We start from the raw sequence: 18716 nt of genomic DNA, 5'->3' as shown, positions 1-18716 counted from the left end.
CGTTCTTGTCCTTCTTGCGAACCAGAAAGAACCGTGAGTACAGACCCCTTCCCCTTTGAGGCCGAGGTACGTCTTCTATCGCCCTTTTCCTTATTAGGATGTCGGCCTCTGCCTGGAGCTCGCGCAGCTGAAACTGCGAGCTCACCGGCGGAATAGCTGGAGGCGGGCAGGTGAACCGAAGACTGTATCCATTGCAAACAATATTCAGCACCCACTTGTCCCGAGTAATTTTTCTACACTCTGCCAGAAAAAATTGAACGCTTCCCCCCACCGGAGTGGGTAACGGATGTAGGGGAAGTAATCGCTCAGGGCCTAGACCCAGCCGGGCCTTTGGTCGCTGCTGCTGACTGTTGACCTCCTCTGCCCTTCTGGCACTTCTGGAAGGGCTTCCGGAACTGCTGCTGTTGTTGTTGCCCCGAAGTCTGCCCTCGCCCTCTGCCTGAAGCTCCGAACCGTCTCTGGAACGGGCGGTAGTTCTTCTTCTTCTCAGGCTTCTGTAACCCGACAGCCGTCAGGGTTTCGGCTTCTGCTTTCATACGGGCCATTTCATCGTCCGCATGCTTGCCGAACAGGGTTTCCCCTGAGAAAGGCAGGTTGGCCAACCGCTGTTGTGCCTCCGGCTTGAGTGAGGTGAGGCGAAGCCAAGCGTGACGCCGTTGGTTGATGCCGTGGGAGTATCCATGCGCCGCCAGGAGAGATACATCAGCAGCCGCGCTGATGATCTGGTTCGACACCAGCATCCCCTCATTTAATATCTCCAGAAAGTCCTCTTTCTTGTCACGAGGAAGGAGCTCAGCGTACTGCTGGAGGGACTCCCATAGGGCACGATCGTATCGCCCCAGCAGAGCCCCGGCACTTGCAGCCTTCATGGTGGTAGATGCTGTCCCACAGACCTTTCTTCCCGCCAAGTCCAGCCAACGGCTGTCCTTATCAGGCGGTACTGTCGAAGAAGGAGTGGTGGCATGCTGCTTCTTAGCCGCTGTCACAATGATGGAGTTTGGTGTCGGGTCAATCCGAAGAAAAGCCGGGTAAGATTCCGGAGCCCGGTATTTCTTGAGGAGCCTGGAGGGAGCTGCCTTCGTCACCGCCGGAGTGAGAAACAACTCCGTGGCGGGCTCTACCAATCCGGGTACCAACGGCAGCAGCGGTCGAGACAGATGCTTCTTGTGGAGCGTCTCGAAGATCACGGACGTCGTAGGTGTTGGCACTGTCACAGTGATCCCTAGCTTAGCCGCACCCCTCAACAGCACTTCCTGGAAAGAGACGATGTCGTCAACCGGCGACACCCTCGTCCCCGGAGACTCCGACAGCGTTGGTGAATATTCCCTTGTGGACGAACCCGTGCGGGATCTGGATCTGCGCCTCCTGTGGCGTCGTCTAGATCGAGATGACGACCGGCCACGGTTCCGCGATCTCCCTCTCCGGCCGGAGCGGGAGCGCGATCTTCTCAGCCTCGGCCGATCCGCAGGCCTCGCAGGAGCAGGCGATGGCGGCCTGGCCGGGAGCCTCGATTGAGGGGTCCCCTTAGGCGGCGTTGGATATCATGGCAACGAGGCCGTCCGGGGTGGAGCCACCGGTGGAGGAACGGAAGGAAGAGGCGGTGGCGGAAGTTCAGGTGGCGGTGACTGACGAGGAGCCGGCCCATGAGGCGGTGGTGGAGGCAGAGTGGGGTTCCGCGGAGGCGGACCCTTTGGCAAAGGAGAAGGGGTAGGCGACCTAGGTTTAGAAGGTGCATACACCACTGAGTACACCGAGACCGGTGACTTTGTCTTCTTCCTTGGCGACGATGGCGAACCAATCGGCGACCTCCTAGCGTCAGGACTCCTCCTGCGCTTCCTTGGCGTCAAAGAACGCCGCCTTGACGTCGAGGAATGTCTTCTCAACGTCGACCGGTGGTGCCTCCTCGACGGCGAACGCCTCCTCGACGGCGAGGATCCCCTCGACTCCGACCTTCTCCTCTTCGCAGACGGCGAACGGCGGTGCCGCCTCGACGGCGAGTGCCGACGCCGGGCCTTTTCTCGGCGTCGATGACTCGACGATGCCGTAGAGAGTGGTCTGTTCAGCTCCCTCGACGTCGAGCGTCGGCGCCGCTTCTCCCCATAGCCCCGGGGAGATGGGGAACAGACTGCTGTCATCCCCCTTGACGCCGTAGTCGACACAATCGACGCTGGAGGAGTATGGGGACGCTTGCTGGACTTCCTGCCCCTGGGGTGCCCCCCAGAGGCCTCAGCATGGGCAGATGAAGCATGCCCTGACCCACCTTGTGCCTTCTGACGTTTGTCCTCGAGGCCTTTGAGCCTGATCTTCATCCTCTCTCTCAGGGTCCTGGCTGAGAAGGTCTGGCAGATGTCACACTCCTCTGGGACATGGGAGGAGGGAAGGCAGACGATGCACTCTCCATGTGGGTCGGATTTGGCCTTCTTCCTATCACACTCTGGGCAATTGTTAAATAAGCCAGGCATTTTGACAATACAGGGCACCCACAGGGTAGAAAACAGGCTTAGTACTTAATAAAAGCACTACACACAAGAAAAAGTGAAAAAATCACTAAATAAACCCTTGAAAGGGAGAGCTCAATGCTCCAGGGTCCTGCTTGCAGGAGCCGGAAAAAAGAACTGAAAGTAAAAGGGACCTGCTGTGCATTCTGGGATACAGGGAGAAGTTGTGGAGAGTTCTCTTAAAGGCACAGTATCCTGTTTGAGCCACATAATGGCAGCCTATGAGGCTTGTCTGTCCATTCCTTCCTTTCTATCATTCCAGAGGCTTTTGCTGGTAGAGGCAGGTTTCTCTGTGGAGGAAACTGGGCAGGCTGTGCCGTTTGTGTGGATTTTTGGTGGAATTTCTAGTTAAAGTACTGGACAGTGTAGCCTGTGAATATAGGCTGCATTATCTGTCTTTAAATTCTCTCTTAAGTGTCTTTGCAGTTCTGCATTTTTTTCGACAACTTAAGAGATTATTTTTGATTGCTCCGGGGTCCACGCACATGGGCGGGACTATTCACTAGATTATGACTATACACAGAGATCCCCTACTACAGAAGTATATCTACTTGAGTGCCAAGAAAAGAAGCAGAGCCCTCCCACGTTGTGTTAAAATAAACACAAACGGCATGACCAAATGCACTCTGCTGCTTGCGGAACTCCAAGTAGCACGGCAGAGCTTTTGGCTGACTTTACAGTGTTCCGCAACTGCCCAGGCCTACAAGAAATCCCATATTCATCCTCACCAGGATACAGTAATGAGTCGGAAATATCAGGATCATATCTAGGAGGTGCCCGACTCATTGCAGGGGAGGAAAAGCTTTGAACATCACCATATCCAGCATCGCCCCATTGAATAGAAGCCTCTGTGAGGAAAGCAGGTGGAACTTCAGCTCATTTATCCTGAAAGACTGTCATACAGATGTTGTCTACAACTAACTGCGGCAAGCACACTTTAAGCAGTCAGTCGATGAGGTACGACCTGGAACATCCAAGGGGGAATCTGTGAGGCCAAAGTGAACACAACAAATTTAAAGAGCTCCTGGCCCACATCGAGCAGCGACTAATGCCTGTGAGACTGCAGGTTGGGTATATTCAAATACACCTCCTGCCAGTCCATGGACACCATGCGGTGTCCCGAGTCCAGAGCGCACATGATCTGAGCCAATATGCACATTTAGAATTTGTCCTTCCCGGGAAGGAATTCAAAGGGTAAGGTCCAGGATGACCTGTGATCCCAATACTTTTTCAGGACCAGAAAGTATCATGAATAACAACCATTTCTTCTCTCCAAGTCCGGTATCTGTATAATGACACCCTTGGAGGGTAAGAGGTGTACCTTCTGCAGCAGGATGAACAAGTTACTTACCTTCAGTAACGTCTAAACTGGTAGAGACAATATCTAGCTGAAGATTCCTTACCTTTGAATTTCCTTAGGCATCGGACTGGATCCGGAAGATTTATCGTAAGCAGTACCCCAGAGCGCCAGTAGGTGGCGTTGGTCAGCTAAACGTTGCGGCGTCCGTGTCTGAAGGGACGTCTGCGTTACGTATATAGCCGCCACTTCGGTGCATTGGCATCAGTTACTTTTCGTGACTTTCCACGGCATAAGCGCTGAGCCATGAAGTGCAAAGACACTGGTGTGTCAAAACTAGGACCCTGAAAGGGATCAGTCCTGACCCTAGAAATCTGTCCGCAGAGCGGGGAGAAAGGGTGGGTTGGTAAGGAACTTAGGATAAATATTGTCTCTACCAGGTAAGGAGTTACTGAAGGCAAGTAACTTGTTCATCTGATTGAGACATCTAGCCACAGATTCCTTACCTTTGAATAGATATCTAAGCAATACCATCCCCGGAGGGTCTGCGAACAAATTTAGACTAAGAAGTCCTGCAGGACTGAACAGGCGAAGTGCCCTTCCAAGCGGACCTGACAGTCCAGACAGTAATGTTGGATAAACACGTGCAGACAGTAATGTTGGATAAACGTGTGCAGGGATGCCCATTTTGCTGCCTGACATGTCCAGGACTGGAATGCCACGGGCTTACGCAGTCGCAGCCTTAGCTCTGTTTAAATGAACTCTTAAGCTTTCAGGAGGCTGCTTCTTTGCCAGTCTGTAGCAGATCTTGATGCAGAGAATGACCATCAAGAGTTGGTATGTTTCTGCACTGCCCGACCGTTCTTCGATTCCCCACGAAGAGTTGGCCGTCCACCCAGAACTCTCCTGTGCGGTCATGGCAGAACAACCCTCTTATCGGGTACAGACAGTGGAGGGGATGTGGAGGAGCATAGAAGGTGGCAAGGTGACAGATTGACACACATGAATTGGTGTTAACACTTTCAGCAGGAAAGAGGCTTTGGTGCAAAGGACCAGTTTGTCAGTAAAAACTGATAGGAAAGGAGGCTTAGATTATGAAAGTTGTAGCTAACTCGCCCTCCAGTTCGATTTATTGGCCACAAGAAAGGCTGTTTAGATGATGAGCAACCTGAAGGGACAATTACGCAAAGGCTCAAAGGAAGCATTCACATGAAATGTGAGAACCCAATTAAGGTCACACTGAGGCATCATGAAAGGGGAAAATGGGAGCAAATGTACAAGACCTTTGAGAAATCGATTTACAATCGGAGATTTAAATAAGGAGGGTTGGTCCGCAAAAAAGGCAGACAAGGCAGAAAATGCCTTTCAGAGTCCCCAGAGCAGAGTCCTGCTGGGCAAGGGTCAAAATGAAAAGTAACATATCAGAAAGGGAGGAAGAAAGAGTGTCAATAGACCTTTCTGTACAATATGATGCAAACTTTTTCCATTGGCAGGCATATACCGTCTTGGTGGAGGGACGATTGGCTGCCAGAATAACATTACAGACTTCGGGAGGAAGGTCGAAAGTTATCAACTGCCACTGCTCAATCTCCACATCCACATAAAGGATCACCGAAAAAAGAATAAATACTGAATTTTGCCTCTAATCAGTCAGGCGTGGACTGCTGAGGATAAACTAAAGAGGCATGGCGGCCGCTGTAGCAGGTAGAGAGGAGTTGAAGGGCTAGGGCCCAGCTGCACTGCGTGATGTCTGCTGTTGCACTGTTCACAGACCCAAAAGGACTGGCCTGTCTGTTGTATCACTGGTTAAGAAGATTGACACTGGCATAAGCCCTAAACCACGAAAATACGTTGACGCCTATACAGTGCTAAATTTGAGAAACATATAAGCGCATTAGACAAGGACTCTCAATAAATTGTGGTTCTGTGCTGTTGATTTGCGCAAATTATCAAAAGTTAAAGACAGATGTTATTGTCTTAAGTGTTTTCTTCCTATTTCATCGATATACATGTGTTGATTTTAAATTGAATTTCGCCATGTCATTCATATTTTAACAATAAGAGGGGGAAACTCTTTTAGATATTTTCTTTTATGTGACGCATTTCACTTTTTTACTAGAACGGCTTGTTTGATATAATATTTTGTGATGTAATGTGAAAAAACATTGTTTATTAAAGATTTGAAAGTATTTATAATTATTGTGGCACTTGATTTGCTTAGGTTTAGGGGTATGAATTTGATGTACATGAGATCTTGAGTATGTATGTATGATTGAATATTAGCTGGCAGACAACTGTGGTGAACTGTAGATCCAAAGGGAAAAATTGATGACTTTATAGATTGTTATATAAACCAGGGAATGTTAGGAATTGTTTTTATCTGTATCCAAGTCACTTCTACGACTTTTTTTCCACACACAGCGTTGTCTGAACTATTGTCACAAATGAATTTATTATATATTGAACCTGCATTAAACAGGAGTTAAACTATAGTTGTGGGATGGGTTTGATTTCTGCTTTACTTGTGATTTCGACTTACCATAAAACTTTCAGCGGGAAATTGAGCAGTCGCTGGAGCTGCCTCCTGACTAGAATCGGTCGCTTCCTGGTCTCAAATTACCTTTGGGAGTGTTAAGGCGTATTGGTCACATAACTTAGAGTTGTGGTTGGAGCCCAAGTACTAAAGGCACACCTTGCGGTGTGGCTTATGACTGATATCTGCTTACTGCAGTTCAGCACTGCTTGAGTCCTGCCTTTTTGGTGGTGGATTCCTACCATAGAACACTGTGAAAAGTTGTTTGGAGCCATCAGAAGACCAACCAAGTTGGGATCAAAGCTCCAGGTTCCGTGTCTTTAGCTGCAGAAAGAATGGAACTCACGTCATTGTGCAAGTGGTGATGCTCATATGCTGCGCCTTGTCTTCATTTATAGGGAGTTAGGAAGTCGGGTGGTATGTCGACAGTAGGGAGTTGTGCAGCCAAACAATCTGGAATGGTGGCTAATGGGACAAATGCATTAACTGCATAGATCTTTGTATGGCACCATGGGTGACAGGTGAAAATGGAATTGATCCACTAAGCCTGATAAAAGATTAAGTGCTTGCTTATCAACACAACTGACATCTATCAACATTGCTAAGGTAGCCCACATGGTGGATGTGTCCGAAAATGATTGGGTAAATTAAGCAGACAATTTTTAAGTGTCCTGTTATGTAAATTACAGGTGCCACAATTTCAATGCTGTTTTGAGGGCGGTACATATAAACTGTGTGCCCCATCTTCTTTCTTCCTCAACCACTTTATGTATCCCACTCCCTGGCCACTAACTAACTGTGGCTTGCTGCTAGTTACACTAGTGCTGAAGATCAGAGTGTAGGTGCGGCCCATGCAGATAAGAGCATGGGGCAGGGTTGTGGGGGATTCGACAGACGACCATGAGGGAAAATTAAATAAATAAGTAATTCTCCCTCGTGTTTGTCTGTCGAAATCTCCCCCACCGGGTCCCACCGGTCTTACCTACACGGGCCGCTGCTGATAGAGTGTCCGCCGGAATCAGTGATGTGGCTGTTGAATATGGGTTCACCAAACAAAAGCAATAGTGTTCTGCATTTCCAGAACTGCAGTGTCAAACAGGATCCTTACTGCTATAGTTTAGTTCAGTTCAGCTCATCTTTATTTCGTTTCTTTAAACCATAAAAGCATGTACAAACATTATAGGCAGGAAATTAATAATACTTGCGAAATAAGATTTTATAGATTAGAAAGATCAATTAAAATAGACAAAAAAAATGTGTTCCCACACAGTCCATTTTCACTGGACATGTAATAAAAGGAGGGGCTTAATTAAAAAAAAATAGTATAATAATATAGCAGCTAACAGATCCCGGATAAAAATACTGAGGCTACAAAAACCGGATACAACGACCTAGGAGCATCATGTGACATACAAATGAATATCAATCGATAGTAGACAAAGCAAGTATGCATAAAAATAAAATATTGCCCCCTGCTATTTCTTGTGCTGCTTTAGTTACTCTGCCCATCTGCCTTTGCTACTCTACATCACATCTAACAACAGAAAGGTACTCCTGGCCTAGCATCTACTTATTCCTTTTGAGACCAATTAAATAAGAATAGTTTGTGGTAAAAATAAAGATGGTCTGAGTAAGGGTCAAGTCAGAGGAACAGTTCCGATTTTGTAACTTGCCAACAACGGGGTACCTCAGTTCATATTAGAAACATGAAAAGTCCAAACTACCTTGGGTAAAACGGTCCTTCACTAGTCTCCAATTTCATACCGTAGCAAAGAAAATAACTACTGAACAAATCTTAAGTGTGGACAGATTGGCTAAAACTTTAAATGGAGGATACACTGCAAAGCTAAAAGGATGATTGATGCAATTATCAGAGAATCCGAGGAAATAACCAAAGTTTAAGGTCCTTGGTTAGTTTGCTTGGAAAGAGGATACCCAGTTACTTTTGATTCACGGCAACTAATGCTACCCTCCTTTTGCATTGATCCACAAGGCACAGCAAAAGTTAATCTCTTAGAAGATGGCACTTCTCCTAGTGATTACATTGACAAGGAGGGTGGGAGACATTCACGGTAAAAGTAGTCTTTCTCCGATTCACCAGGAACAAAAAGTCATCATATGAACCGACCCTAAATTCATAACTAAAGTCCCTACCAACTTCCTTCTGAATGACCAGTCATTTCACGTTCATTCTTCCTTAACCCTACAACGTCAGCAACAAATCATTACACTCACTCGATGTGCGCATATGTATTCGATTTTAATTTGACAAAAGAAAGGACATACATTCATCAGACCAACAGTTTGTATCCTTGACCAGCAAGGACGGCCTCTACCCATGTCAAAGCAGAGGCTAGCACATTGGTTCCAGGCCTGCCTCTTGTTCTACCAAGGAAAAGCCAAGTATCTGCTCCAGAGACGAGCGATAGAGCATTCCAGCAGAAGCCCAGCTATGACTGCTGCACTCCAACCTGGTATATCCTTACAAACCATCTGCCATGCAGCTTCCCAGAGTATCAGGATCACATTTACAAAGCACTACCTCCTTGATGTGAACGCAGAAGCCAACTCAGTAGTCGGACAAGCAGTCCCTCAGTAAGTTGAGTCTGCTTTCTACTTTCTTATATTTGAATAAGTTGTTATGATGTACTGCTTACTATTTTGATTCAAGCATGTGAATATATGAAATATCCAATCCTGGAGAAGAAATTAGTTACCTACCTGTAAGTCCTGGTCCCAAGTGTGGGCATCTTTCAAATATTCACATGCTACCCCATCCTCTCTGGTCAGAAGCTCACTTAAAATATACTTTGCGGTCCCCTAGGGGGAGTAGGAGAGTTAGCACTACCACGTCATAGGATCAAGTTTGGATTGTTTAAAAAGAGGTAGATGTGCTCCTAAACAAATATTGTTGAGGCCTATGGCAATTTTAACACGGTTTACTGCTGTTTAAGATTGCCAGCCATCCCCACCCTAGCCATGGGAAATGGTTCAAGCATATAAATATATGAAAGTTACAATGCTGGTGAAGTAATTTATTTTTGAAAATGCATGTCCGAATCATTCAGACCTCATGCCACTTCCTGTTTATATTCCAGCATATTTTCTTACATGTCCCATCCTTCTGTTTGCAAACAATATTGCAGTAAGGTTAGTTCCAAAACACACACTTACATACCCTTGTTGAAAACATTATTTCAACTATCCCATCTGTACAGTTGTGTGTCGGATAAGCCAAGAAGAAGGAAGGTAGAAAAACCAAAGGGGATGATGGACGGAGCGTTGACAATACAAACACTCACCCCCAGTCAACTGATCTGGGTTTAATCCATCACCGTTCTTTAGCTCACTCCGCCACCCCAGTTCAGACATGGCCATATGCAAATCAGTCTGACCCTGTGCCTCATGGAAACAGTCCAGCCCGAACTGCCAAGCCATGTCTTCCCTGGACCGGAATCAAGCTTCCCAGAACCGGTTTCTGGCATTACAGCCGTCTTCAGCCGGGCTTGCTTGAATCCAGTGGCAAAGTGAGCAAGGGACTCACGTCTGAGCATACCCTGCCAACTTAGGGCGAACAAAGAAAAACCAAAGGGGATGAAGGACTGAGCGTTGACAATACAAACACTCACCCCCAGTCAACTGATCTGGGTTTAATCCATCATCGTTCTTTAGCTCACTCCGCCACCCCAGTTCAGACATGGCCATATTCAAATCAGTCTGACCCTGTGCCTCATGGAAACAGTCCAGCCCGAACTGCCAAGCCATGTCTTCCCTGGACCGAAATCAAGCTTCCCAGGACCGGTTTCTGGAATTACAGCCATCTTCAGCCAGGCTTGCTTGAATCGATGGATTTAGGCCCAGATCTCTGTACTGGGGTGAATGTATGCATTGTTCTGCATTCTGTCCATCAATTGTTGTTTTTGCATTTGTCACCCCGAGTGGGAAGGGTAAGCTCAGACGTGAGTCCCGTGCTCTCCACACCACTGGAGTCAAGCTATCCTGGCTGAAGACGGCTGATAGCCAGAAACCGGTCCTAGGATGCTTGATTCCGGTCCAGGGAAGACATGGCTGGCAGTTCGGGCTGGACTGTTCCCATGAGGCATAGGGTCAAGGCGGATTTGCATATGGCCATGTCTGAACTGGGGTGGTGTGGAGTGCAAAAAAACGATGGATTTAGGCCCAGATCTCTGTACTGGGGTGAATGTATGACATTGTTCTGCATTCTGTCCATCAATTGTTGTTTTTGCATTTGTCACCCCGAGTGGGAAGGGTATGCTCAGACGTGAGTCATGTGCTCTCCACACCACTGGAGTCAAGCTATCCTGGCTTAAGACGGCTGATAGCCAGAAAACGGTCCTAGGATGCTTGATTCCGGTCCAGGGAAGACATGGCTTGGCAGTTCGGGCTGGACTGTTCCCATGAGGCACAGGGTCAGACTGATTTGCATATAGCCATGTCTGAACTGGGGTGGCAGAGTGGGCTAAAGAACGGTGATGGATTAAACCCAGATCTTTTGACTGGGTGTGAGTGTTTGATTGGTTCAGATGCTCGGTCCCTTTTGTACCGAAGAAGAAGGAAGGTGGCATAACTTTCTGCATTACTCCATCCAAAGTGTGGTTGGGCAATATCATAAGCTATGCAAACTATCAAACTTGTTACATTGCAGTACCAAAATCTCTTGACCCCTTCATAAGATTTGATGGACTTCCAACAAGCTGAGAAACACTATATGCTTCAGCTCATGTAGGATTTACAAAGCTGCCCACCAGTCTTTGACACTTGCCACTGTTGATGCTGAAAGTCTTAACATTGAGACTCCATGCTGCTACATGAAGGCAAAAGATACTATTACGGTGTGCCTATCACCAATTCTTGCAATCAAAGATAGGTTTTAAATGTTTAAAGACAATGCCCCAATGCTATGGCATATCTGCCACCACTGTTCCACATTAATAAATGCCAGATCCCTAAGCAAACACAAAGATGAAATTGCTGATTTTATCTGCACCCACAAATTAGACCTACTTTTCCTTACTGAAACTTGGACTAACCCCTCGTCCGAGCCTGACCTCCTAATAGCCACTCCCGAAGGCTATAATATTCTTAGGCAAGATAGACAATTAAAAACCGGAGGAGGAATTGCTTTAATCTACCGCATCCAGTTCAAGACCACGATTAACCCTGTTCCACTCTCTGTATGTGAGGCTCTGCAGTTCTCCGTTGCCTTGGGCCCCTCCCAACGCTTTAAAGGTGTCCTTTTATACCGACCACCAGGTAGTAAAAGTTAATTCTTAGCCACCTTTGCTGAGATGTTGGAATCTCTTGCCACCGACAACTCATCCACCATCTTAGGTGACTTTAATTTTCCTTTAGAAAATAGTATGAATAACAGCACCAAAACCCTCATAGCTGATTTAGAATCTCTGGGCCTTACTCAACGGGTCATAGGCAGTACACACGAAGCAGGGCACACTCTTGACGGCCTATTTACTAATGATAATAACCTACACATCACAGAGATCCTCCCCTTAGGATGGACAGATCACCATGCAGTAACTTTTACCATTCCATCAAACTCACCATCACACATGGAACACAACACCCGCATGGTAAAGACCTTTAGATCGTGGAAACACATTGATCATCAACAACTTCGAGAACAATTGTCTACTTCTATGACTAACCTTTCTCAAAACCCTAATAACGCAGCCGAAGAATACTCAAAATGGCTCACTTTGGCCCTAAATAAACTAGTTCCCATTAAGACCACCTCAAAAAACTGCAGTACCCCATCGGCACCTTGGTTTACTGAGGCTCTGAGACAGCAGAGACAGCTATGCAGAAATAAAGAAAGGCACTGGAGAAAGACCTATTCTAGGGAGAGAAGGAAAACTATAAGAGAGAACTGACCCAATATAAGTCTCTAATCCTACATTCTAAAAGTAGCTTCTACTCCGCTCAAATCGAGCAAGCCAAAAATTCTAATAAGGAACTCTATCAAGTGGTAGCCAAACTGTCACACTTGCCCCCTCAATCTACCCCCAACCCAACCCACTCGTTCTGCAATAACCTGGCTAAATTTTTCTTTGACAAAGTTAATAACATATACACCAATTTCTTAGAAAAAACCCACATAGACTTTCACCTCACTGCAGCCCCCATTGACCACCCCATTTTTCCACAATTCCATAATACCAACTCTACCCTAGTCACTAATACCATGAACATCATCAAGTCAGGATCAGCCAAAGATCCCTGTCCCGCCTCTATTCTCTGCCCTATCTCAGATATCATTGCACCCCAACTTGCCAACATCCTTAACAATATGTTTACCACTGGAATATACCCGGCAATTTGGAAGGACACTCTCCTTAAACCCCTGCTGAAAAAGCCTCACCTTGATGCAGATGATACCAACAACTATCGACCAATAGCTAGCCTGCCATTTCCTGCCAAAATTGCCGAAAAATTGATGAACCTCCAAATCTCCCAATACATAGAAGAACATTCCCTCCTAGACGACAGCCAATTCGGTTTTCGCAAACATCACAGCACCGAGACCACACTCATCAAATCCACCGATGAGATAAGAATGGCACTTGATCAAGGGGGAGCGGCAGTACTCATCCTACAGGATCTCACTGCGGCCTTTGACACAGTCGATCATAACATCCTGATTGACCGTGTCAATGCTATTGGCATCCAAGCAAAGGCCAAAGATCTCTTGACATCTTTCTTGGCCCACCGCACTCAGACGGTCCAGCTAGGAACTTTTCAATCTGAACAATTGGTTTTACCTTGTTGCGTCCCTCAAGGCTCATCCCTCAGTCCAACCCTATTTAATATCTATGTCACCGATTTGGCAAGGGTCATTAAGGACTGGGGGATGAGCCTAACATCCTATGCGGACGACACCCAATTGGTCCTCACCATCAAAGAGAATGGAGACAAAATAGCGCCCAATTTTCAGCTGGGCATGCTGGCCATCAGCAATTGGATGTCAGCAAATTGCCTCTAACAAAACTGAGGTCATGACATTTGGTAAACTCACCCCTACCTGGCTAGATGCTTGGTGGCCCGCCGACCTAGGTCCTGTCCGCAGTTTCCATGTATCAACGGCCAAACTTTGGAACTCTCTTGAACCCGATATCAGGTCTGCCCCCACTCTAACCATTTTCAGAAGAAAAATAAAGACTTGGCTTTTTAACCAGTAACTTCTTTCTCCTCCCCCATTATTCTGCTTCATCCACAGCGCCGAGACGCCCTTGGGCATTTGTTCGCGCTCTACAAGTTGCATAAATAAATAAATAAATAAACTGTTAGTATTGCTCAACTGTTTACCACATTTTGCTCTGCGGTACACTTTTGCTTTACAGAACTTTTCTATATGTCATAAAAACTAAGCAAGCGGACCAGCCACTCGACATTCTACTAGTAGACTTTACTCACTACACTATGGTGCATTGCACACAGCATTAACACACAGTTCACGGCCACCGGCAACTTCACTGCTCCTGATGCTTGAAAGAATTTCATCGGTCCACAGCACTAGCAGCAGTTAGACTCTCTGCACCTTTGTGATGTCACTTTTTCCTGTGTCTCTACTGGCAACTCCCTGATGGCACCATATGGTCTGATGTCCTGGCATGTAATACAGAGTGTTCATCATAGCATTTCAGTTACACCATCTTTACTACTAATAAACAACAAGAATTGCCAATACTGTACTATAATTCGTCTCTCAGTAAACTCAAAACATACGAGCTAAACACTATATTTTGTTTTTAGAACTTATCTTTGATTCAATCTTTTTTTATTATTTTGCAAGATTTCTTTACTTCATGATTGTGGTTATTATTTCACCAATTTTTACAATTTACAAGACCTTCTGTACACAACTTATACAATCACATAAAAATTATACATTTTGGACACATTACATTATATACATTTTCCATTCGTCACTCATTCGAACATACCCTCTCATTCATCCACAGACAAAAAACATTCATATATTTACACTGGAATAACAATATTAATAGAATGCCATAGAAAAAATCTTTTTTCTTAAATAAGACAATTGTTTAGAGCAATTCTGAATGACTCCTTATGGCTCAATGGCTCTAATAGTCTACGCGTTTCGAACTTGCGATGTTTTTGGAGTTCTCATCAGGACAAACAGCTCTATTAATCAGAACTTGTAATGTTGTTTAGAATCAACCCGGTGCGAAACCAGTCAAATCAGGGTTAACTGAATTTGTGTATGTGGGGTAGAAGGACTTTCAAATTAGGAGAGGCTGCCTGGCTTGATTTTTTCTGCAGGCTGCTGTGTACAGGGGACTCTTTGTGGGCGGGATCTATTCGATTTAGTCTGAAGGTCTCCACCGCACCTTGGAACGAAGATCTCTCCTTCTCGTGTCTCTCCGTAGCTGACACGGTCTGCATGTGCTTCCGGGTCCGCAAAGGATCCCCATCTTTACTACAGCAAGTTGATGAGATCACTGCAGCTCTCATTGTGCACAAATGTGGCCCAAAATTGCTCCTCTGGCTTCCTGAACGATGGCGACTTGACACCGTGAGTTTTGTGGCTCTTCATATCTTTACATGAGAACTAGCAGCAGTGTTAGGCACCTGATGAGCATTATTCTCAATCATCTCCCTCCTCACTCAGACAAGTTGAAAGTGGTGTCTTGGTGTATAGATGTAGATGCGTAGGTGTTTTCACTACCCATGAAATTAGGGCAAAACATTAAGAAACTGGTAAAACTGAAGAGACCCAGAAGCCATACTCTGCTTCAATTAACACTTTTAGATATGCATTTTCCTTGGAATTACATTAACATATCAGTTAGTTGCAGTCTGTTCTAAACGTTTCCATACAAATATTTAATTCTAGCAGAAAATCGCAAAAATGCCATTTAGACCAGAGTGATAACTGATTGATAACTGCTGGTGTGTACAAATAACTCAGTGCAAATAACAGTTATTGTGAGTGCTTGCCGTGTTTTTGCTTGTTTTTTGTGCATGTTAATACCACATTTTAATAGCCTGGCCAAAACCTAGTCATTACACCAAGAGCACAACAGAGCTGCTGAGCTTGTATTCTGTTCCTCATGAGGGCTAGTGCAATACCATTTGTACCTGTCTTGTTCAAATGTCAGAGTCCAGATGACCCTGCAAGTGTAAAATGTAAGGAAAAGGAAACATGCATAGTACAAATTATATAGAAGGAAAGAGCTTGGTATGCCCATCCGGATTCCCTGAGGAAAAACTCACATAAGTCCGCCTTGAGAGAATACAAAAAAGCTATTGATGAAGAAAAAAAGAACTACTTTAACAAAATTACCACCTCGCTGAAATCCTCTAGGGAACTCTTTAAAATTATTGACACCTTGGCCACTCCCAAATCGATAAAATCAGTGAATGAGTCGCAAGAGCTCTCCGCCGACATCGCGGGATTCTTCCATTCCAAAATCTCGGATATTTACATTTCTCTCAAATCCCTTAATACACCACTAGATGTCAATAGTACATCGCTGCCCTCTCCCCCTCCTACACGGAAACCACTGATTCTGATTCCCTGCCCAATTTCTCCAGCTTCCCTAAATCACCTTCTCGATGCCACTAAATCTTGCTCTCCTCTCGATCTCTGCCCTTTAAAAATCTTGAAAGCCTGTAGAGAGTCTGTCCTCCCTCCGCTCCTGCAAGTTATGAATATGGCCATTGATGCGGGATCTTTTCCTATCCCCTGGAAATCGGCAGTTGTAAAGCCCCTTCTAAAGAAACCTTCGCTCAATCCAGAAGTTTTAAAAAACTTCCGGACAATATCTCTGCTCCCTGCCCCAGCAAAGATGCTTGAGGCCCACCTTAACTCTCACCTGACCACATATCTAGAGAAATCGGATCTTCTTGACATCTCCCAGCACGGGTTCCGTGCTGCTCACAGCACTGAGTCCGCCCTCACTGTCGTGGCTAATAACATCCGCACAGAGGTTGACAGAGGGCGGACAACCCTGCTGGTGCTCCTCGATCTTACAGCAGCTTTTGATACCCTATCCCCTTCGATCCTGGCAGTGCTTAATTTGTAAAATATGAAGTGCAGGTGCTCAAATGTTTGCCGGAGGCCACACCTACTTTTCTCTGGCTCCACCCACTTCCTCTACTGGCTCCACCCACTTACTATCTTAGCCCCACCCACATCTTCAACTGGCACTGCTAAAAGTCAGAGGTAATATCCGAATTTCAGCATGGGAGCTTTCCTCATAGTAAGGTTTTGATAGGAGGTTCCCTTGCCATGTGAACATTTTGAAAAAAGTGCATTTAAACCTGAGAAGGCATCTGAAGTTTTTAGAAGTAAAATGACTCCACCATTGCAGGAGACTGTCTTTCAGACCACCTCCAATGCAGTAAAGCGCCTATTTAAACCTTTTGTTTTTACTGTTGAGTTTACAGGTTGTGCATTTGCTTCTGCTTCTATTTGGCAGTATGAAACTCTGAAATTCAGAGTCCAGAGCTACTTTGATGAGGTACAGGCAGATTGGCTGGATACCAGGAGGCCAAAAAAAGAATTGGCTTTCAGAAAACAGGTGAACAAGTGGTGGAACAGCCTGACTGAAGGGCAACAGACGGTGGTAGGCATTATAGCAGCAAATGTCTTAATATTCTGTCTCTGGAAAGTGCCGTCCATGCAGCACACAATGATTAAATACTTCTCTTCTAACCCGGCCTCAAAAACTCTTTCCCTTTCGATGATTCTGTCAACATTCAGTCATTTCTCCCTGTTTCACATGGCAGCAAATATGTATGTGTTGTAGAGTTTTTCTTCAAGTATAGTATCCATATTGGGAAGTGAGCAGCTCGTCGCAGTTTATTTGTCAGCGCAGGTGTTCTCAAGTTTTGCCAGCTACCTTGCTAAAACGGCCACAGGACGATTTGGTCCATCACTTGGTGCGTCGGGGGCCATTATGACAGTCCTTGCAGCAGTATGTACAAAGATGCCAGAAGCTAAACTAGCAAAAACTCTTCTTCCTATGTTCACGTTCACAGCTGGAAGTGCGTTGAAGGCTATCATCATCGCACTGGATACCGCAGGTTTAATTCTTGGTTGGAGGATATTTGATCATGCAGCACATCTCAGTGGAGCTATTTTTGGAATATGGTACGTGACCTATGGACATGAGCTGATCTGGAAGAACAGAGAACCACTTGTGAAAATGTGGCATGAATGGAGGACTAAAACCCCAGGAAAATGAGACTTTTAGCGTTGTCATTGTAATTTGTCACATTTTTCTTGTATTTTGAGGGGTATAATCTGCTGTACAGAACAAATTGGACTTCCTGCGTGTATGTATGTGTTAATTAATTTAATAAACTCTTGGGCTCAAGATTTCACCATTGCCAAACCCTTAAAACCGAATGTACTTTTTAATATTTGACAGTGGTGGCTGTTATCATTATGCAGTATTACTTGACTGCACTTTCAAATTTACATCACGCAGCAATCCGCATTGATCTTGTGCACTAGGCTAACCCGGACCATGTGAACATACTGTGCACAAGTGACAAAATCAATCATCGCCCGATCCGATCACCGTTACTTTGATCGGCGGCTGGCTGGCTAGCTGGCCACTGGGCCACGATGACTCAGACGGTGCCGGCGGTGGTGAACGGGCCTATCAGGGCAAGTATTGATCTATCCAGCCAGCCCGGGCCGGCCCACGCTGCAACAATAGCCTGCATGCACACTACTGGCAACATGATCTTTGTGATGATCATCATCAAACACAAACCTCATCCTTATTATCAGAGTGACCCGGCCGGCTTCAACATAATGATACAAAAAGTACAGTTTAGGAAAACCAGTAGGCCGCACCTGCGCAGCTCCATTTATTTTGTAATAAATCATGATTTGGCTGCCACCGGCGGCCTACGCCGCCTACCCCAGGCCATCTTGATTAAACCAGTCATCCACCACCAGTCACCAATCAACATCATAATGATTTTAAAAAAACAGTAGTCCTGCCCTGCCTCACAGTGCGCAGCTTATTTAAATACTGATGATTTGAGCGCCGGCGCCGGCTTACCCCAGGCCCTCACGACGCGACCAGACCAGACGGTAGACCAATGCCAATCAAAATAATATTAAAATATAAAAAAAACAGTAATCACCGTCACAGAGCCCCCTGTGGCTTGCCAGGCCCTGCCCTGCCTCACCTGCACAGCTTTAATGATAGGCCACCGCCCACCGGCATAAACCAGGGGCCATGCCTCACTCACCCTCTGCAGCAGTAGTCTAGCCAACGGTACTTCACTCAGGCTCACATCGTCCAAGGAGCAGGTCCCGACCGACTTTGAAAGGCGGCGTTGAACACCACCAGCCAGTGGATAC

At 45.9% G+C, this 18716-nt stretch overlaps 2 protein-coding genes across 3 annotated transcripts in view; one reads left to right on the top strand and one right to left on the bottom strand.

The window, feature by feature from the left end:
- The window catches only part of AGTPBP1 (ATP/GTP binding carboxypeptidase 1), a 1139154-nt gene that overhangs the window by 724276 nt on the left and 396162 nt on the right, over positions 1-18716 (bottom strand). The gene's annotated exons all lie outside the window — the stretch shown is intronic.
- Positions 1544-17611, top strand: LOC147727251 (presenilin-associated rhomboid-like protein, mitochondrial). The gene is made up of 4 exons (XM_086962744.1): positions 1544-1707; positions 14651-14903; positions 16663-17056; positions 17207-17611. Exons 1-4 carry the CDS (start codon positions 1544-1546, stop codon positions 17578-17580), a joined length of 1185 nt encoding a protein of 394 aa, XP_086818870.1. The 3' UTR covers positions 17581-17611.

This window comes from Lissotriton vulgaris, chromosome 3_1 (assembly GCF_964263255.1).
Source record: "Lissotriton vulgaris chromosome 3_1, aLisVul1.2, whole genome shotgun sequence".
Classification (NCBI taxonomy): domain Eukaryota; kingdom Metazoa; phylum Chordata; class Amphibia; order Caudata; family Salamandridae; genus Lissotriton; species Lissotriton vulgaris.
Note: the sequence above shows the minus strand (reverse complement) of the source record. Positions and strands in the feature narration are given on the sequence as shown.

Coding starts and splice junctions, on each gene's coding strand:
- LOC147727251 (XM_086962744.1), top strand. CDS start 1,544: ATGGCAACGAGGCCGTCCGGGGTGGAGCCACCGGTGGAGGAACGGAAG. Junction 1,708..14,650: donor CCTTTGGCAAAGGAGAAGGG/GTAGGCGACCTA, acceptor TTTTTTCTGCAG/GCTGCTGTGTACAGGGGACT. Junction 17,057..17,206: donor CTTCTCTTCTAACCCGGCCT/CAAAAACTCTTT, acceptor TTTATTTGTCAG/CGCAGGTGTTCTCAAGTTTT.